Consider the following 21,635-nt stretch of genomic DNA (forward strand, 5'->3'; position numbering starts at 1 on the left):
GTGTGTGTGTGTGTGTGTGTGTGTGTGTGTGTGTGTGTGTGTGTTGCCCCCAACCCCGCCACACACATACATATTATTATTTTTTTATATTTATTTCTTTATTTGCAAGCATAGAGAGATAGAGAGAAGAGAGACAGATAGAGAATGGGCATGCCAGGGCCTCTAGCCACTGCAAATGAACTCCAGATGCATGCACCCTTTTGTGCATCTGGCTTACATGGGTCCTGAGGAATCACACACGGGTCCTTTGGCTTTGCAGGCAAACGCCTTAACCGCTAAGCTATCTCTCCAGCCCACACACAAATTCTTCTCCAGAAAGATCTTCTGAATAAATGAAGGAGCTGTCTCACCCCCTCCCGCCCCCATGAACTTAGGTTTAGGTTTTCCTGCTAGCTTTCTTTCTGGATCTTAACTAAATCCTGCATCACTGGCATAGGCTTTGGGGTGGTTTAGTTGCCTTCGCATCATTCATTCTTTGTGGATAAACTGAGTGAACTTGATTCACCAGGCTAGTCTTAGCTAGAGTCCTTTCTTTGGTCTGTCACTGGTGCCCTTTCAGGTCACTATAGATGTTTATTCACATCTCCCAAGAATGATACAACAACAGGAAAATTCCACTTTCACATGTTTTTCTTCTACTTAAGTTTGGAGATTGCTAGCAACACCTTTCTATTACCAGCCTCAGTAAGAGGTGGTGATTTTTAGCCATCATTCAAACCAAAGGCTGTTCTCTGGATTTTATGCTATACTGAATTGGCTTGTCTCTAGGCAGGAAAACAAAGTAAGAAAAAAAAATACAAGATACACAAATATTTAGTTACATCTGAAGCAGAGCTTATATCAAGTGTTGCTACATTAACTGTGATTTATGATTTCCTATGGGATCAAAAATAGTTCACATCAAGGTTTGTATTTTAGTTTTGGTGACATGCTTTCATGGCAAAGAAGTCTTATGGTTTTGTGGCACAGGGAATCGAACCTAGGGCCTTGCACATGCTAAGTAAGCTCTCTGCCATGGATCCATGTTCCCAGCTCTCTCCTACTTTTTTTATTTTTTAAAAATATTTTGTTTATTTATTTATTTGAGATTGACAGAGAGAGAGAGGCAGAGAGAGAGAATGGGTGCGCCAGGGCCTCCAGCCACTGCAAACGAACTCCAGACGCGTGTGCCCCCTTGTGCATCTGGCTAACGTGGGTCCTGGGAATAGAGCCTCAGACCAGGGTCCCTAGGCTTCACAGGCAAGCGCTTAACCACTAAGCCATCTCTCCAGCCCATCTCCTACTTTTTTTAACACAGGGCATTACTAGGCTGTTCATGTGACCTTGAACTCACTCTGTAGCCCAGACAGCCCTTGAACTTCTGATCTTCCTACCTCAGCCCGACAAGTAGCTGTGATTACCAGTAAGTGTCGCCAGACTTGGCTGGCAAGGAAGTCTTGATTTATGCATAAGAAACCACAAAAGAAATAATCTTGTCACTTTTGTTGGAGAAGGAAGTAGGGTCTATTTTTTTTTTTCTGATCTATTCAGTCTGCTTTATTTACTTTTAAAATTTTCATTTATTTGCAAGTGTGTGTGAGAGTGCATGCGTGTGTATGTGTGCCAGAACTTTTTGCCACTGAAAAACAAACACCAGACGTGCCCAGCTTACAAGGGTAGCTTGGGAATTGAACCCAGGCTGCGGGTTTTGCTCGCATATGCCTTAACCACTGAGCCATCATCCCAGCCCCTAGCCTGCTTTGTCACTTAGCTAATCAAGGCTTCCGTTGCTTCACCAAGTGGTAAGTTCACTCTTCCTACTGGCTCTCAGAGGGTTGCATCCAGATAAACATGATGTGTTCTAGACCTAAGTGATTTGGTTTGCTTATTCCCCTAGTTTAAGAGGGGTCCCTTGGTCACACTTAATGACACAAAAACATCATTCTGAAAACTACTGAGGATAGTAAATTCTGTTCAATGTGCATTTTACCTTAATAAAAATCTCTCTTTGTAAGTTATTATTAACTTTTATAATTTTGGGTTGTCTTTCTTAAAGGTAGTATTTTTTTCTGTTTCTTTTTCAATCAAAAATATTCCTTTGGACCACCTAAGATGAATCTTTGGGGGCATGTGCTGGAGGACATGTGGACTCCAGCTGAGATGGACAGTGATTCTGGAGAGCCCGTCAGCTGCTGCAGAGCAGTGTGTGCTGCGGAGACAGGGTGTGTTTACTTCAGGAAGTGTATTTGAAGCACCCAAGTACTCTGTCTGACAAAGGGGCCACTTGTTCAGTTCTGACTGTGTGTTACGTTTGCACTGTGGTACTCACTTCTGAAAAACAGTTAACCCTCACTACAACTGTATGAAACGTTCATTCTGTTTATGAAGAAACAGCTTTGTGAGAGGTTCAGGAATGGGCCCTGGATTTCCACAGCAAGGTCACAGCAGCTCCTGTTTCCAGTACTGCTAATTGTGAGTGCCTCTGCGGAGGGCCAGAGAGAGTGAAAAGACAGCCTCCTGCCCAAGACCTCTCAGAAAGCTGTCACACTCCTTCACTAGCGCTTGTCTCTCTCCTTTCTTATGTGCAGAAGAAAGAACCTGCGAAGCAAAAACAAGATGAAGAAGCAAAAGCAGCAGATGACGAGAAAGCCAAGCAGACGTACAGGAGCTGGAAGGAAGACTCGGAGTGGCAGGATTCCTGTGAGTGCCCAGCGGCCTCAGCACGCCTGCCTGCCGGGCTCTCAGCTGGGCATGCCACTCAATAACGTGCCCCGCCTGGGAAGCACGGAAAATGCTGTCTGTGATGACCCACCAATGCTCACGAGCTACTTTGCAAGCTCAGAATGGCTTTCTGATTTGGTTTTGCACCATCAAAGTGTAATGTGATTGGGGGGAGGGCATGTAGTTATGAAAACCACCCTTTGGAAGGATGTTCAAGTACCTTAAAATATACCTCTTTTGCTTGGAGAAGAGAAATATTTTAAATTGTATAAAACATTACTTTTAAAAGGATGTTATGAAGAAAGGAACTGGGAGGTTATTAACATGTTTACATTCATTCGGTTGGAAAGTAGGATTTAAGTTTAGTGATTTGAATTTTACTTCTAAGCCAAGTGTGGTGGTGCACACCTTTAATCTCAGCACTCAGGAGGCAGAGGGAGGAGGTTCACCATGAGTTCAAGGCCACCCTGAGACTACATAGCCATTTCCAGGTCAGTCTGTACTAAAGTGAGACCCTACCTTGAAAAAAAAAAATTTACTTCTTACTATTCTATTTTGGGTTTCTCCCTAATTTTTCAACAATGCATGCATGTTTTACACAGTTTTAAGTACAACTGGCACTAACATGTGTTTTCATGAGGTGCAGTGTGAAATTTCCATGTAAGTCTAAACTGAAGAATGGCAGATTGGATATCATGCCATCTATGTTTTGCCTCTGATTCAACCCTGACCCTTTAGTCAGCTTGCACTGCCAGAGCTAAACCACAGAGGAGAATCAAGCCATGCCCAGCGAGGAAGGCCAAGCAGAGGATGGGCAAGGCAGCTAGAATTCAGGCTCGAGAAAAGACTAGGTGTCCACCTGACATGGAGAGACACTAAACTGAGGTCATCCCTTGGGGCAGGTCTCATCTTATTTATGAAGAAACAGCTTGTGAGAGGTTCAGAAACAGGTCCTGGATTTCAAGGCAACAGCAGTAACCTTGAGCAAGAGAGAAGGACAATATTTGCAGGGTGTCAACAATTCTAAATTGGTCTTCAGTTCCATTACAACAAATGCCATTAAAATGATAATTTTCGAGAAAGGGAAATATTTGCAAGATCCAATCCACGGCTTTCTTGTGGTGTGTGCACTGAACCCCTGCTATAATGAAATTTTTTCTTATCGCTTTGAAGTCAAATATGACAGGATTTGACTAATAATGCCTGAAGTAGACATACTCCCAATAAAACTATTCCTGTATCTTGCATGCAAGCCTTTAACACTATGTGGCTAAAACAACAAAACCTCCTTTATTTTGTAAAGGAATGTTAAAAGGTAATGTAGGGGCACTTTTATATGTACTAACATGTATTATAATTTCCTAGAACATGTTTATGGTTAAACATCCTTTTGGGTTTTTTTAAGACTTTTTTTAATTTTGTTAGAGAGAGAGAAGAGAGGAAAGGAGAGAACAGGCATGCCAGGGCCTCTAGCCACTGCAAACAAACTCCAGACACATGTGCCACCTTGTGCATCTGGCTCATGTGGGTTCTGGGGAACTGAACCTGGGTCCTTAGGCTTTGCAGACAAGTGTCTTAACTGCTAAGCTGGCATCCATTTTGGGGGGAAGGGTCAGGCCAATTCACATTTGGTAAGCTCCGAGTGTGACCTTTGGCAAACTAAGCTCTTCACCCTGTCCACTGCCCCATGCTATGGAGTGCTCCTGTGCACGTGGTTGTTGCCAGGGGCCTGGGACACACCACACCCCGCGCATGAGCGTGTCAGAGACGTGACTCGGCTCGCGTTTTCCATGTCTCTGCAGGGTACAGATGGTTACTTAGTATCACGAACTAGAGGAATTTATTCATGCCATGTGTTCTCCACTTCTGCTATCTTTTTTTTTTTTTTTTCTTCCTCTCTTCTCTCAAGGGAATTCCGTAGTGAGCACTGGTTAGCCTCCAAAAACGCAGGTAACAGTCAGGGAGAGTCACTGTTGGGCACCGTAGGAAAGAGCTGGGTCGCCGTCCCCGTGGGCTGACGATGGTCTTTCTCCAACCCTGCTCTATGTCTAGTGCGAAAATCCAAAGCAGCCGACGCGAGGAGACGCTCCTTGGCTAAACAAGCGAGGGAAGACTACAAGAGGCTATCCCAAAGAGGAAGGAGTGGAGAGGGGGCGCAGAGTGCCCAGGCTGGCCCACAGAAGCCCAGACGACCTCCCCTTCCGCCCAAGCCCCAGTTCCTGCACCCACCTCAGAAGCCTTTGGGGTAAGCTGCTTCAGACCTGGCTTTAGCACTGAAAGGGGCTGTTTAGCGACCAACGTGGGTGCTGTGGGGGGTGGGGGTGCTCAGTGGGGAAAGTGCTTGCCACAAAGAGTTGAGTTTGGATCCCCAACATCAGGACCATCCTTAGGGCCGGCTGGCTGGTGCTTTCGTAAGAGGCGCACGCATCTGGAGCTCGTTTGCAGTGGCTGGAGGCCCTGGTGCCCCCATACTCCCCCTCCCCCTCTGAAATAAGTGAATAAAAATAAATAAAATATTTTTAAAAAAGCAGGTGGCGCTCGATTAAGGAAGATGTCAGAAATCTACCTCTGGCCTCCACGCCCATGTGCACACACGTGCCCACATATATGTATGAAGACACACGCCCCTCACACACGTGTGTCCACACATATGCTAACACACATACAAAAAGAGACTAATGTGTGACCCCAAAAAAGGACCAGCTGCCTGCGTCTGCTTACCTCCAGCCTTGCCTCCTGGGATTGGGTTCTGCCCCTCCCCATGGCAGGGGTTATAATTAGTATTCCCAACCAGGAGGTGAGGCTGAGCATCCGGTTAGCTGACTTTCTGTGACCTGTCCCCATCAAAGAGAAAGGGGAGCAATCTGGGCGGGGATGGTCTTCAATATCAAGGGTGCCTCTAGCGGTTTGCGGACCCTCGTGACATCTGGGACTTCATTTTCACTGCAGAGGGAAGAGTCAGGGTTGATGGCAGTTCTCATTCTGACACACACAGCCAAGTACATGTTTTCCGAATCCGGAAAAGCTATATCCCCAGCCCTAATATTCTGATATCTAGAATGAGAATGTTTAAAATCAGTTAATGGTTGAATGAACAGACTGTGTCCGCCGTTGCCTTCAGAAATTAAAAACTAAAAGTACCTCTCTGTGAGGAGTATGACAAAGTGAAAAACAAACAAAAGCCTCTGTTTGCTTGGAGCCAGGAGTTGCCCCCAAGGTTTATTTATTTTTAAACAGGGCTGATGACCTCAGAGGAAGTCCAAGGGTGGACCTGATTACTTACTGACTCAGCTGAAAGGCTCCATATTGAGACGAATGATCATGTGTGATAAAGTGACAGTTTAGAGAAAAAAAAAAAAAACTGAGAAGAAAGGAAATGGGCCTCATAATCAGGTCACAAAGGGCCTCCTGGTGAAGATTTTGGGTCCAGGGAGGGATTCAATTCTGTAATGATGCAGGAGATCCCAGGCTCCTGGACCCCTAACTTTTGGATTCTTTTTCATGATTGAAAAGAATTGAAAACACAGACTCCAAGAAGGGTAAATTATGAATTATGAGGCTTAATTTATGAAGAGTTAGGATCTACAGGAAAGGCTAATTGAAAGACCCAAGCCAAAAAGAGATTGTACCCTTCCAAACCAGGCTGGCAAGGGGAGGAAAGAGAGAAAGAAAATCGCCCTCATAGAGAAGAGTCTGGGTGCACACACACACACACATAGACAGCAGAAGAGGGGAACCCAAGCCACGAGATCACCCTCACATAATAGATCAGAGATAATAAAGGGCTCAGAGCTTAAAAAGAGATCATGCACATAACAAAGTGAGAAAGCATCCAAAAATGAGGAAGGAAAGTGCCCAGATAAGAAGAAATTCTTCCCTTCCCATGGAAGGGGGATTGCTTACCAAAAGAGACATACACACTGAGATCCAATAGGAGGAGAGGAAGCTAAGAGAGCACTGCACACATAGTTAGCAAGAAAGTCCCCAGAACAAGGCACACATGGGAAGTAGGCAGAAAAACATCCCAGCAGAAAAGCAATTCTCCCACTTCCCAGTCAGGCCGGGAACAGGGAGAGCTTCCAGGGGCCCAGAGAGCCAGGTACCAGGTGAAAGCAAAGGGATCAAGAGGTTTACATGTGTGGTTAGGCTACTTGAAATGGTGGGTCAGATATCCAGTTAGGATGAGTTCTGTCATCGGCTCAGGTGTGTAAGGGAGAGATCTGATTGGTTGGTAGACTCAAGAGTCTGACTCAGGAGGGGCCAGCCCGTCCAGGTATGTCAGGCCCAGGAAAAGAAAGAAGCAGGAAGTACTGGGGAATTGTTACTGATGTCCACCTTGAGTGAGACTGGATCATGCCTGGGCTCTAGTCCTACTTGGACAGGTATGGTGACATCCATGTTCTCCTTGGGCCTCTGTCCCTGGATGACTTGCTCCTGTCCCTCCCTCACTCCCGCACGTGGCTCTGTCTAATGTGTGCTTGTCCATGCATACTGGTCACAGAGCCTGGGATGGGGCAGTTGATGCCGTGACCTCTGGTTCTCCAGTGTCTCTGTGGGTGTCACAGGAGTACGGCCTTTGAGATGTCTCCATCCTACAATGTATTGGATTGATGGCAATGAACTTGGCTTGGAAAGGGGGCGGGGATTCCTGTCAGTTGTCCTCAGCTCACTTTTTCCAACTAAGGTAGTGCATGAAGGGCTTCTTGTGTGGCAGACTGGAGGGGCTGAGCCTGGCTCTTTTACCCAGTGATGACAGAGGTCAGCCAGGAGCCAGCCCTGAAAGACAGACACTGGCTTGTCTGCAGTCTCTGCAGTTCTGTTCTTTTCCAAGGATTATGTGGAGGAAAAAAAAAAATAAAAACCAATAACAACAACAATTTGTAAGCTAGTATAAGAATTTATCATATAACCTCATGTGTCTGCAAGGTATGCTTCCTTGGGAAGTGAAATATTAGACGTTTTCTCCAGCGTGTGTAATATATACATATGAATGCATGCTTCCAGATGTAACATATGTGTCCCATGTAGTGCAAGGATAGTAAATAAATACATATGTATGCATATGTAAATACATGTTTGTAGACCTTATGTGTATAGCACATAGAACTCTAGTAGGATACGGTACCAGAAAGGCACGAAGAGGTATATATTACGTTACATTAAAGGAAGTTCCGGTGGCTCTTCCAACCTCTGTTGTTGTGCTCAGACTCGGAAATGTGTTTATCACACCACAGTGCTGCCCTTTGCAGTGGGAATCTACTCACCCACAACGCAAGTTCTCACTCTGACTTGATTTCCAAAAGATTCAGTTTCTTATTTTTCCTTCCAGCTTTCAAGCAGTCCTCTTCCTTTTCCTTTGTATTTCTGAGGCTATCTTTTATCACAACGAAAACTCTTCAAAGTGTGTGAGAGAGAAGAAAGCAAGTCAGGGAGGTTAGCAGAAACTGAGAAAGGAGAGAAAAATCAAATACTGAAAATGTTCCGGAGGAAAGGGGTCTTAGCTCATGGGATCCCTCTTGTTTATAAGTCCATCCCCTCCATGAACATGGGGCTGGGGTCCATTTCAACTTTCCAAGGCTATTTTCTCAATTTTTTAATTGAAAGTTAATGAATGTCCTGATGCCTATTTCAAGAAATGTGAATTTAACCCAGCACTGGCTCATTTCTGTAACAAGCCTCTAGGAAGGCTAATGGCAGGTTTCTATTCCTTCCTGTCTTTGCCCCTGAGGAGTTGCTTGATGGTGGTGTGTTGTGAGTCCAGCCTCCCATGAAGCAGACCATGTAATTATATGTGGAAATGTATATAATTCTTATAATTCCTTCTCTCTCTCTCTCTTTCTCTCTCCAGTTGTTCCTCAGTTTCATCCATGGGGACTGGTTCCAGGACCCCCTGCAGATACTGAAATGTGAGGCTGCTCCAGCCCCTAATACAAAATAGTATAATGTTTATGTATAAAGCAAGCACGTGCGTCCTGTGCTTTAAAGCTCCTCTCGGTCACTTGTGACTAATACAATGCAAATGCTATGAAAATATTTCTTTAGGGAATGATGACAAGGAAAACATCTGCACATGTTTAGTACAGATACAGTTTTTGTCATTGAATAGTTTTGATTCTCCACTGGTCATGTCTAAGGATGCAGATGAGTTTTTGCATATGTGTGTGTGCATGCATGTGTGTATTATTTCCACTGACCCCACGCATATGAAAGCTACACACACACACACACACGTAAGACACTTTTTGAGGACATAATTTCAAATTAGAAATTAGTTAACCCTAACTTGTGAACTGTCTTATCTGTGACAGAAATCAGGGTGTGACAAGGGCAGCATCAAGCTCTGCCCAGGAGGACATCATCCAGTGGTTCAGAGAGGAGCAGCTCCCCTTCCGAGCAGGTTATCAGAAAAACTCTGACACCATCGCGCCTTGGTTCCACGGTGAGTGTGGGGACCATCTCTGATGCTCTCTGAAACAGTGCTGATCAATCCCTGGGAAGAAAGAAAGATTAAAACCTTCCTCTTATCTGTGCTGCTCCAAAAAGATTCTTTCAAACTATCTTCTCAAAGCAGATTTCTCACAGGCTTCTTGGTGAGTGGACTTCTCAGGCTTGCTAGAAAGCTGGTGGCGTCCTGACCACTACATGTGCGGTGCATTAATCCATCACCACAAACACAATACCTCAGGGTGGGTGGGAAAAACAGGGCTTCCTAGAGACTCCCATGAGGATACTTGGTCGTGATTCCAGAAATTGGCATTGCCTTTCTTTCCCTGGAGTGCCTCCTGGACTCGTAAGATATAGAGGATGAGCTTAACAGGCAAGAGGTCAGGCATGACCCTCAGTTCTATTAACTAGTTGAGTGACCTCAGAAAACCATTTGTAGTTTAAATATTTTAACTTATATTTCCTACTTTTGACATTTTAATACATGGATATGATGTATTTTGCTCTTATTCCCCCAAATTACCCTGACTTACCTCTCCTTCTCCTATAGACACACTTCTCCCCCCTTCTTACTCCCTATTACTTTTATACTTTTGGTTGAACCCTTTGAGTTAAATTAGGACCACTTACCTGCCATAGGTGGAAGTTTTTTTTTTTTTTTTGTGTGTGTGTGTGTGTTTTAACCACAGAGTGGGAAATTTCAGTAGCTGTAACACTGATGAACCTGACTACCTCTCTCTCAGCAACCATCAGTCAAGCATGAATGACTGACGTGAGCTCATCATCACTCAGGTCATCTAAACCATCCCAGGGCTCAATGAACCTCACGGAAAAGAGGATAGAGAGAATGTAAGAGCCAGAGGATGGAGAGGAGGGCTGTGAAAGGTTGTCCTCTGGATGCAACATGGCTGTTACAGATGCGAATTCACAGCAGCTATTGTTTCCTACATATGATATGACCCTTCACCGTCGATTGCAGAAGGATATTTGAGACCCCAGTATTCCCCGAGTTTTTTTTTTTCTGTAGCAGATCAACATGTTTGAGCCTCATTTCCCTCATCTCTTACGTGAGGGACTTGAATTTAGTCATCCTTAAGAATATCATAGCTTTGAGCCTTTCTTTCAGGTATGTGTTACTGTTGTATGTGGGTTTGTGGGTCTTGAGAAGTTCTGCAAATCATTTCTACATTTGACCCAAGAGGCCTAATTAATTGAGGTGTCAGCTTCCCCAACTCATATTCACTGGCTCTCTGTTTGAGTTTCAAGGAAGTTAATGGCTTCTTGGAGCCCCAAGTTCACTTCTGGAAGATCCATGGTTGAGGGCTAAAGGTACAGCTCAATTGCAGAGCACTTGCCTAGTCTTCAAACTTATCAGTACTCTTTCCAGAGCTGCAAAACAAACAAATAAATAAGCTTGTGGTTGAATTGCACTAATTGGCCAAATATATATCAAAGAGCACTGTAATGCAAAAGTAAAACTCTCTTACTTACCACACATCTAAATGTCCTGGTTTGAATTATGTGGAAGTTATCTCTCTCTTAAGCACTGTCATTGCACACAAACAGAGTAATTTTCCATGTATGTGGCCTGGACAACCACTTCTGAAGGGCACAGCCTCATCTGAGACAGACTCTCTCCTGAGGGCTGCTTTTGCAGCCTGCAGCAGTTACTTCTCATTGCTTGAAGAAGCACCCAGCCACAAAAAGCTTATAGGAGGAAAAGGTTTTATCTCAAGCTTATGATTCTGAGCTGTTTCACCGTGGTGGAGAAAGCATGGTAGAGCAAACAGTCTGTTACTTCTTCATACATTAACAGCAGAGCAGGAGCAACAAGAACGAGCTATGGACACCCAGTAGGGCTGCACTAAAAACCTCAAGGTTCCTTTCACTTCACCACCCTTTTGGTAATAATGGAAGTTGGTAGAAGAGGACAAGGGAAATGAAGACAGACGTCTGGTTTTTGTGGCTGGGGCAAGGTGAGCAATCATCAGTTGAGAGAATGAACAAGGATAAGGACATACAGAGAAGGGGAGAAGACAAGCAGGAAGAGAGTGAGCTAATTTGATAGGATGGTTTTGAAATGTCTTAGAGGCACTCATGAGATGATATCCCCTTGGCAATCAAATGGATGGATCAGTGGTTAAAGCGACATGTTGGGGTCACTAGCATAGGAACAAATGCATGGTGGGGTGAGACTTACTAGGAGTTAGAAAGAGATTAAGGGTAAAGAAATCAAGATGGAAGAGAGGGAACCTACAAAGGGACCATCATTTGTGGGTGCATGTGCATGCACACATGTGTATTCATGAGTATGTATGTATGTGCTGGTACATGTGTACATGAAATCATGTGGAGGCCAGAGGACAACCCAGGGTGTCGTTCCAGCTTCCTGTGAGATAGGGTCTCTCACTAGCCTGTAATTCATCTAAATGGATTAGGGTGGCTAGGTGGCAAACCCCAGAGATTGCCTGTTTCTGCCTTCTCAGTGCTGGGGTTACATGTGTGCTTCTATGCTTATTTATTTTTTTAATGTGAAAACTAGGGATCAAAATCAGATCCTCATGCTTTTAAGGCAAGCATTTTCCTGAGTGAGTTATCTCCCCTGTGTGTGGCTTCTTAATGTCCTGCTGGAGATTACACTCTTACTGCAGAAATCCTAGATATAGGATGATGCAAATTCCAATATGCAAATGAAAGAGATCCTGAAATAACTGCTGAGATCTTCCTGAGCATCTACATTTACGAATTCTCCCCAAATCTGCTCTTGTCTTAGCAAGAATTTGTGCTTTTCCAACGTGCATTTATAGAACCAGTGAGTCTCAACTTTCCCTGGACTTCCTAATCCCATAAGGGGACTTACTCATGGACTCCTATCTTAGTCCATTTTCTGTTGCTATAACAAAACACTTGAGCTTGGGTAACTGGTAAAGACAGAGATAGAGAAAAAGGAAATGGGTGCATGAGGGCCTCCTACCACTGTAAAGGAACTCCAGATCCATGCACCACTTTGTGCATCAGACTTTACGTGGGTACTGGGAATCAAGCCCAGGCCATCAGTCTTTACAAACAACCATCTTTATCCACTAAGCCATCTCTTCAGGCCCTCGGCTCCCTGTTAAAAACATTTATTTATTTATTCATAAACAGAAAGAAATGGGGAAGAGAAGAAAGAGAGAGCAAGAGAGAGAGAGAGATAGAAAGAGAGAGAGAGAGAGAGAGCAAATAGGTCCATCAGGGCCTCTTGCCACTGCAAACAGCCTCCAGATGCACATATCACTCTATGCATCTAACTCTGGTGAGTACTGGGACATCAATATGCTTTTTTGTTCCTCCCTCATCATCCATGCCAAAGGATTGATGGATCCAATATGTGCAGGTGGCAACAGCTGCTTGTGAGGACATGAATGCAAGAGCTGAATAGCGTCCAGAAGACAGCATTTTCCCAATCACTCCTTGCCATCCTCTGGCCCTGACATTCTTCCTAGCTCTCTTTTTCTGTGATGTTCCTTAAGCCCGGCAGGGTGTGATCGAACTGTCTCATTTAGCTCTGAGTACTCACAGCAACTTGTTCTCAACATTTTGACTGGTTGTAAGTTTTTATGCAGGTGTGTGTGTGTGTGTGTGTGTGTGTGTGCACGTGCACGTGTGTGTGTGTGGTATATGCACATGTATGTGCTGATACAATGCCCTGTGTACTCACCTGCTTCATGTCACCCCCTCCATCAGGTCTCCTAGCCATTTCTCCTTATGACAGTTTGTCAATCTCTGTTTTAAAAAAAAATTTTAATCATTTTTATTTATTTATTTAAGAGCAACAGAGAAAGAGGCAGATAGAAAGAAAGAAAGAGAGAGAATGGGTGTGCCAGGTCCTCCCGCCGCTGCAAATGAACTTGTGAGCGCCCCCTTGTGCACCTGGCTAACGTGGGTCCTGGGGAATCGAGCCTTGAACTGGGGGTCCTTAGGCTTCACAGGCAAGCACTTAACTGCTAAGCCATCTCTCCAGCCCATAGTTTATCAATCTCTTACTGATTCTGGAGCTTGCTCTTCTGAGCCCCAGCCATCACTCCATCCTCACTCCCCATAGGACTGGGGCTACAGACAGGCATGGCCACACTTGGCTGTTAACGTGGGTTCAGGAGACTGGGCTTGGGTGGTCTAAAGCCCTTCTGGCCCTTCTGCTTGCACAGGAAGCTCATATAACATCTGCGCCCTCCCTCCTGCCTCTTTGCTTAGTTTCAAGTCCTTGGTGTTACTTTGTCCGATTTCCCGCCTACCCCTCGGGCCCACAGAGGAGTCATCACTGCTGAGTGTGCACTGGTGTGTGGGGGCTGAACCCCTCAAACATTTGCTAGTTACATGGGTGTTTCCTATACAGTTCTACAGATCTTTGGATGTTTTTCCAGAAGAGGGAGTTTTAAATACAATCATATCAGATGCCTATATTTTCTTCTAAGTCTAGGATTTGTCTTTTCACTTTCAAGCACATAAGAAAAATTTTTTTGGTTCTTTTCCATTTCAATGAGATTCAGGTTAACTTCTCTTTCTTTAAGTGCTTTTTTGCTTATTATATGATGCACAACCAACCTTTCATTCATTTTTGCATAAGATACAAGGTACAGAGGCCTGATTTATGTCTTCCATATTGTGTTCAAGTACAGCTGTTCAGCTGCCCACATTCTGCCCATCTTAACCACTTTTAAATGTTCAGCTCAGTGTTGATGTTGACAATTACAGGTGCTCTTTGTGCCAAGGATTAGTAGGAGGTATAAACTTGAGTCTCCTAGGTCTTTTCTTTCTCTTTTTAATTTGTGTGTATGTGTGTTCGTACCCGCAGGTGAGTATGTGTGCGTGAAGGTCAGAGACAAACTAAGGACAGGTCTTATCCACATTAAAAGTATATATGTTTATTTATTTCAGAGAGACAGAAAGGCAGATAGATAGAATGCGCGCACCAGGCCACTGAAAATGAACTCCAGCTGCGTGCACCACCTTGTGCATCTGGCTTTACGTGGGTTCTGGGGGATTGAACCTGGGTCCTTAAACTTTGCAGGCAAGCACCTTAACTGGTAAGCCACCTGTCCAGCCAATCTTTACTTTTTTAGATCCTTCTCTCATTGGCCTGGAGCTCAACAGTTAGGCTCGACTCGACAGTCAGTGAGCCCAAGAGATCCTCCTGCCTCCATGTCCCCAGCTCTGGGATTATAGGCACATACCACTATCCCAGAATTTTTACACGAGTTCCAGATACCAAAGTCAGGCTTCATGCTTGTCGGTAAGCATCTTACCAACTACGCCTCCTCCCCAGCCCCCCTCTCGGTTCTTGTGTTTGCGCCCTCCCTCCGTCCGCATGGTGACTTTCCAGTCTTATACCGTGTACGCAACAGTGTGGAATGTGCTCGTCTTTCATATTAACTCCCAGAGGTGAAAAAGAAAAGAATGAAGGACTGAGGGAGCTTGTATTTGTTTCTCTTTGTTTTTGCTTGTGCGTGTGCACAGGTATGTGTCCTCTCTGAGCGTCGTATGTTCACCTGCAGCAGGGGTCATTGGTCTGCTGCTGAGGTCATTTGCCTGCAGTGCCAAAGTAAAATGTCAGGAGTCCCACTCCATTCTTTTCCACTGGGTCTTATTCTGAGCCAGATTCTCCTTAAAATTTTTATTTTTTTTTATTTTAAACCTTTTATTGACAGCTTCCTTAAGTATAGACAATAAACCATGATAATTCCCACCCGCATTCTCCCCCTCTCAAATCCACCCTCCATAGAATACCCTCTCCCTTCCAATTAGTCTCTCTCTTCTATTTTTATGCCATCAACCTTTCTTCCTATAATGAAGGTCTGATTAAGGATCTTGTGGGGCTCCGATGGTTCTCAGGTCTCTGGCTCCCCTGTAGGACTGGGGTTAAAGGCATGTGTGGCCACACCCAGGTTTTTTTGTTAATTTGTTTGTTTGTTTTTGTTTTCGAGGTAGAGTCTCACTCTAGCTCAGGCTGACCTGGAATTCGCTATGTAACCTCAGGGTGACCTTTAACTACTCATGGTGATCCTCCTACCTCTGCCTCCCAAGTGCTGGGATTAAAGGCGTGCACCAGTATGCCCGGCACACCCAGGTATTTTACGTAGGATCTGGAGATTTGAACTTGGGCAGTTTCAGGCCTTCATGCTTGTGCAAAAGGTGCACTGCCTCACTGAGCATCTCCCTAGCCCATGGAGTTTTAAAACTTATTGTCCAGAATACCTAGTTGTGAGTTGTGTAAATGAGAGTGATGATAAATATGTCATATGGTTATTAACATAAAGCAAGTAGATCAGCTAACATGTGTGAAGATTCCAGAACAGCGCTTGCCACCCTGTGTTTGTGCCGTGGCTTGTCAGAATGGAGGGGTGTCAGGATAAGTTCACCCAGCCTGGCTAGCTGGCCCTTCCCTTTTTCATTACCCTCACCCTACCAGAAATATTATCGCTCTGGGTAGCAGTGTCGTATACAGGAAGCACCCCATTCTTCAGTAAAATAGATGTTAATTACTGCCCAAACTGTCTTCTGCAGAAGTATTTATTTAGAGCCCACCCTTAAAAGGCTGGGAGGTCAACCCAGGAGGTAACAGCGACTCAGAAGGATGCAGGACAGCGGGAACCACAGAGGGTGTAGCTTGGTGGGGTATTTGCACACAGGATGGGAACTTGGGGAGGAGGGGCGCAACCATGGGGGGCGGGGCTAGAGTGCTGAGGCAACATCTTCTGTCTCCGAGACTCTTCTGAATTCTGTCTCCGAGACCCTTCTGAATTCTGTCATGCAGGCTGGCTTGGTTTGTTTCTTCCAGACAGATTCTTTCTTTCTGTTCTTGTCCCCTGTATCCCTTCCTGTCTGCTGGGCTGTGCCCCACTTCTCAGGTCAGTGGTCTTGACCCTGAAATACAATCCTTGCTTTTCTTCATCTTGTGTTTGCACCTGGTCATCATGTTGCAGCAGCTGCAAGGCACATGATCAGAGTGCGAACGCCCCCTTGGGTAGCCCACTGACAGGGTCGTCCTGCTTATTCTACTTCCTGACCTTGAGTTTCCCAAGTATATGGATGCCCACCAGCCTTAGCTGCTGGCCTCTGGTGCTCTGCTCTCCAGCATCCATGTAAAATGCCAGGCTTGGCTGTACACGCCCGTAACCGTAGTGCCTGGTGGGAGATGTGAAGGAAACGGGGAGGATCAGTGGAGCTCCCTAGTCAGCCATTCAAACCTAAACGTGGGGAGCTCCACGTTGATTGAGGGTCCTGCCTCAGTGAAATGAAGCAGAAGAGTGATGCAGTACACTGGGTGTCTTCCTCTGGCCCCTGTACCTGGTGCACAGGGCGTGTACATCTGTTAAAATATTTTTTAAATTTTATTTATTTATTTATTTATTTGAGAGTGACAGACACAGAGAGAAAGACAGGTAGAGGGAGAGAGAGAGAATGGGCGCGCCAGGGCTTCCAGCCTCTGCAAACGAACTCCAGACGCGTGCGCCCCCTTGTGCATCTGGCTAACATGGGACCTGGGGAACCGAGCCTTGAACCGGGGTCCTTAGGCTTCACAGCCAAGCGCTTAACCGCTAAGCCATCTCTCCAGCCCGTGTACATCTGAATACACACGTGCATTGCATACACGTAGTACACATGCACACACACACACACACATACACACACCCTTCTGATGTAGCACTTTTCCAGAACTTTCTGTTTGTAGATAATCCCTGTCCCTGCTCTGCACATCTTGGACCAATCATTGTTCCTCTGCAATAACATGAACACGTGCTTTTCCTAAATACAGGTGTGCCCAGACACTGATGTCTCCTCGGTCACATTCCGTGGATGGTCTTAGCTGACCTCACATATAACTGAATCTGCCCTTTAGATGTTATAGTCACACTGATTTATATTTTAAGCTACACAGGGAGCAGATCCCCGTAGCTTCTGTGGAAGTTGACTTTGGTCATTTGCACGAGCCACCGTGGTGACAGCTTCTGTTTGTGAGGTGGGTGGCTGCCTCGTTCTCCCTGGAGTTAGAGTCTCTCCATCTCTGTGGGGTGGTCACTCCTGGAACAGAAGCGCCCTGTCATCTGTTTTGCTGCTCCATTCCTCCCCAGCTGGCCACTGGTCAGCCCCCAGCTCCTTCAACAGTGGCAAACACCATCACAGCTGGGCATAGGTAACAGTAGATCTCACTAAGAAAGGCTGGTAGATTCTGACCACCGAGTCTTTCAGGCAGGCCTGTCAATCGATGCCTATTAGTGATGTGTCCTTTGACAATGTTGCTGTGTATAGAGATTTCTTTTTTTAAATAAAAAGATGGATAAGTGGCACAAGTACAATTTTATTTATTTGAAAGAGAGAGAGACAGAGACAGGAGAGCATGGGCATGCCAAGGCTTCCAGCCACTGCAAATGAACTCTAGATGCTTGGGTCCCTGTGTGCATTTGGCTTATGTGGGTCCTGGGGAATTGAGCCTGGGTCCTTTGGCTTTGCAGGCAAGTACCTTAACTGCAAGGCCATCTCTCCAGACCATATGTGGATTTCTTAATCACCTGGCATCAGAATTCTGCACACCTCTCACCACGGGGTGTTAAGCCTCTGTGGTCCATGCATAAACTGCTAATGAATGTGACATCTCAAGTCCTGCTGTTCCTTCCCTTTGCATGACGGCATCCTGCATCTTTTGCATACAAGACACATGCATCTGGGACAGACACGCTATGGTCAGCAGCAAGAATATGTCACCAGTGTGGGTGTCAGGTAGGGCAGCTAGAAATCTGTTCCCGGGTGTTCACTGCCCTCGTAGGAGCCAGCAGAGCTCCTCTGAATGTCCAAACCTCATTACATTGTGCCAATGGCATCGAAGCACTTGTTGGAATTATTCTCAATGCTCCTCCTGTGTGACAGCATTGGATTTGTTCAGGCTTCCAAATGAACCAGAGGAGATGAAACCAAGGGCTGCAGCCGCAGATTTACTCTTGGGAGAGCGAGCTCTTCTGCAGAGAACACTGTTCCTTTCTAGAAGACAGGCTTTCCCCACCAGTGACTCAGCGCAGTGGGCTTTCTGCAGAACTATTACTGTGGGCCCCAAGCTCTCATTTGACTTGCCTTTTGGTATGTATAGTATGTTTTGTGTGTGTGTGGTGCATGTATGTGTCTGTGTGGGTCATGCGTGCAGATGATTAGGCGTTCTTCCTGTAACATTCATCCATGTATTTCCTTGGGACAAAGTGCAGAACTCCATCTTTTTTTGAGCCTCAGTGATTCTCTGGTCTCTCCCCTCCTGCAGGACCGGGGTCACAGACACGTGCAGCCAGGCCCACCTGTTTACATGGGTCCTTGGGCATCAAACTCAGGCCGTCTTGGGCCCTTTTAGGACTCCATGCTTGCAGCAAGTGCTCTTACCCACTGCACAATGTCTCCAGACCCTATTTGACTCTTGCAACTAATGTACTTGTTACAAATGGTGTGTGTGTGTGTGTGTGTGTGTGTGTGTGTGTGTGTGTTGCATGTCTTCCATGCAAGCCAATGCTGTGCCACTGATTGTACCTCAGCTTGGGGCAGCAGTATTGTAGCCCTTCGTCATGCCCTTAGAGTTCTGGTGTTGCGTAGGAGCCAGAGTCCAGTTGTGGGAGAGAAAAGAGAGCGTCTCCGCTTTGAAGATGCTGTTGTATTTAGGGTCCGTTGTAGAAAAGCAGCTTCTGCGGCTGAGAGAAACAGAGGGAAAACTATGCTTTTGTCAGCAGACTTTCTTGCCTATTCCTCCTGCTACAGCCAGGAGGAAGGGACTGGAAACAAACAGAAGTGAGTAGCAATCCAGAGCACACTTTAGGGGCTGCTTGATTTCACACCCAGTGCAGCTTGAGGTCCCCGGGGCCTCTCATCCTCAACACATGAGCTCCCATGCTTAGGAGAGTGGGAGAGAGTGTCCAGCTATCCCGTATGTCCAGCCAGACCACACTGATGTGCCACAGACAAATGCACCTTCTATAAGTTAAGCCAAATATAAGCATTTCTTTGTGGAATGAACATGTGCAGTTTATTTTCAACCAACTCCAGGGAAAATTCATGAGCCCAGTGTGTCAAAGCAAAGCACCAAAGTGGGAGATGAAGACCTGGGACCACCTTGATCCTGCAACCCTGGGCGTTTATCAAAAATCCCCTGTAGATCTGACATGCCCAACAGCACTGTCAAGGCATCCTGCAAGTCCCTCTTCAGTTATGGGCAAATCATGTTGCTACAGATGTAGCTCTAATCTACACTATACACACACACACACACACACACACACACACACACACACACACACACATATATATATCATCTACACTATATATTTACCTGCATAATCTGTCCTTGTCCAGTGACCAACTACCATGATACCTTAGTGATTCCTAAGAAACCTCAAATACACAAAATGTCTGCCTTTCACCAAAGTTTGCCCATGCAGCTGGGTTTACCAGGAGAGTTTTCAAAAGGATCTGCCTGAAATACCTGCTTCTTTCCTTTCCGACAGGCATTCTCACACTGAAGAGAGCAAACGAACTTCTGAGCACGGGTGTGCCAGGCAGTTTTCTGATTCGAGTCAGTGAGAGGATCAAGGGCTACGCCCTGTCTTACCTGTCGGAGGAGGGCTGCAAGCATTTCCTCATAGATGCCTCCTCCGACTCCTACAGCTTCCTGGGCGTGGACCAGCTGCAGCATGCCAGCCTGGCTGATTTGGTGGAGTATCACCAGGTGAAGTCATCAACTTAATTTGCTTTGGGAGTTATGGTCGATAGCAGCTTCAAGAAAGAAAGGCCGGGTCGGGATGCAGCTTAGCGATAGAGTGCTGGCCTCGCATGGGGGGAAGGCCTGGGTTCCAGTTCTGGCCCCAGCACAGCAGGGCACAGAGAGACAAAGAAAGGTAAGAAGGAAAATGATGGAGACACATAATAAAGGGATTTGTGTCTGTCTGACCATTCCTCCTGACAACCAGGAATCTTAATTGCATTTCCTTTATCACGGAAACTGGTTCCTCCTGATATACTCAGAGAGACTCCTACATCTCAGAAGAGCCTTGTGTTAGAGCTATTGCTCTAGAGGAAGGGAGAGGGTGCAGAAGAGAAGTTTATATACACATGTATATATTATATATACATAATATATATACATAAATAGTTTTGAGAGGAAGAGGCATAGAAAGAGAGAAAGAGAGAGAGACAATGGGCATGCCAATGCCTGCAACCACTGCAAACGAACTCTAGACGCATGCACCACCTTGTGCATCTGGCTTATTTGGGTCATGGGGAATAAAACCTGGGCCCTTTGGCTTTGCAGTCAAGTGCCTTAACTGCTAAGCCATCTCTCTAGCCCAAGAAGTTCTTTTAAGATGATTAAAGAAACACTGAAGGTTTATACAAGCTAAGGGTAGAGGGACAATATGCCCTGGGGAGGGAGCAAGGGCACCCAGCACACAACCAGCCTGATCTCGTGCCTTGGCTGACAGGAGGAGCCCATCACTTCCCTGGGGAAGGAACTCTTGCTCTACCCCTGTGGTCAGCAAGACCAGCCACCTGACTACCTGGAGCTCTTTGAGTGACAGCTCCCTCCCGGGTCGCCGTGCAACCGCCAGCTGGTCTCTCCTCTGCATAGACGCCACGGAGATGAACGTGTGTGTGCGTGATGCCAAAACCGCCCCACATCACAGTCAGTCCTGATGAATGGCTGTGTCCACGGGGTCCTTGTGGAAATCTCTCTTCTCTACAATCACTAGAGTTTAATTCAAGGGACTACAACCTCTTTCTCATCATCACTCCAAAAGGAAAGGGGAAGAGTGGCCATTGCAGCTTCCAAACATGAAGGATATGACCTTGAAGGATAGGACTTTAATGTACGTACGACAAAATGAACAAAGAAACTGAACCGTTTGGGGAAATGTCTTTTACTGAATCAATAGCTTTTGTGACCTAAGTTTTGGCCTGCGTGCCTGCTTTGTGTGACCTCCGGAGGTCTCAGGGGTGAGCTTCTCCTTGGCTTTGTCGTGTGGGGAAATGTCCTCACTGAGAGTTTGCTCATCCGTGCACCATCTCCCCTTCTCTCGGTGTTGGAGACAGAAAAACAGAGGTTACATGTGTACGTTGTAAAGGGAAAGTTTGTCCATGAAGGAGGAGAAGCCCAAACTGTGCGGAACTATGTATTTGGACTCTAGGGAGGGGGGGGGGCAGGCACCTTGGAGCTCTGGAGGGTGGGGGAACGCTTGCTCTGTGTTCTTTGGCTCTACCTGGAGGTGCATGAAAAAGAGGACATCACACGTAGTTACGTAAGGTGGCGCATAGCAGTGGTGTATGGACAAGAAGAGATTAAGAGCTGTTTTGAGTATTATTTGCGTTGAATTGTTTCTCCCCCCAAATACACGAAAGTCCTAGCCTTGCTATCCACGAATGTGACCTTCTTTGGAATGGAGTCTTTGCAGATGAAGACAAAGATGAGGTTGATCTGGGGCAGGGTAGGC

The 21,635-nt window shown here is 45.9% G+C and overlaps 1 protein-coding gene across 1 annotated transcript in view; it reads left to right on the forward strand.

Moving 5' to 3' along the window:
- Sh2d4a (SH2 domain containing 4A) overlaps positions 1–21,335 on the forward strand; it is a 64,535-nt gene extending 43,200 nt beyond the window's left edge. Inside the window, exons 5-9 of the mRNA XM_045131147.1 lie at positions 2,568–2,679; positions 4,753–4,945; positions 9,009–9,139; positions 19,659–19,879; positions 20,631–21,335. Of these exons, the coding sequence (XP_044987082.1) occupies positions 2,568–2,679; positions 4,753–4,945; positions 9,009–9,139; positions 19,659–19,879; positions 20,631–20,723 (750 nt within the window). The 3' untranslated portion in view covers positions 20,724–21,335. The remainder of the gene's footprint in view (positions 1–2,567; positions 2,680–4,752; positions 4,946–9,008; positions 9,140–19,658; positions 19,880–20,630) is intronic.
- Positions 21,336–21,635: the final 300 nt, after the last annotated feature.

The sequence above is a fragment of the Jaculus jaculus genome, chromosome 12 (assembly GCF_020740685.1).
Source record: "Jaculus jaculus isolate mJacJac1 chromosome 12, mJacJac1.mat.Y.cur, whole genome shotgun sequence".
In the NCBI taxonomy this organism is placed as follows: Eukaryota; Metazoa; Chordata; class Mammalia; order Rodentia; family Dipodidae; genus Jaculus; species Jaculus jaculus.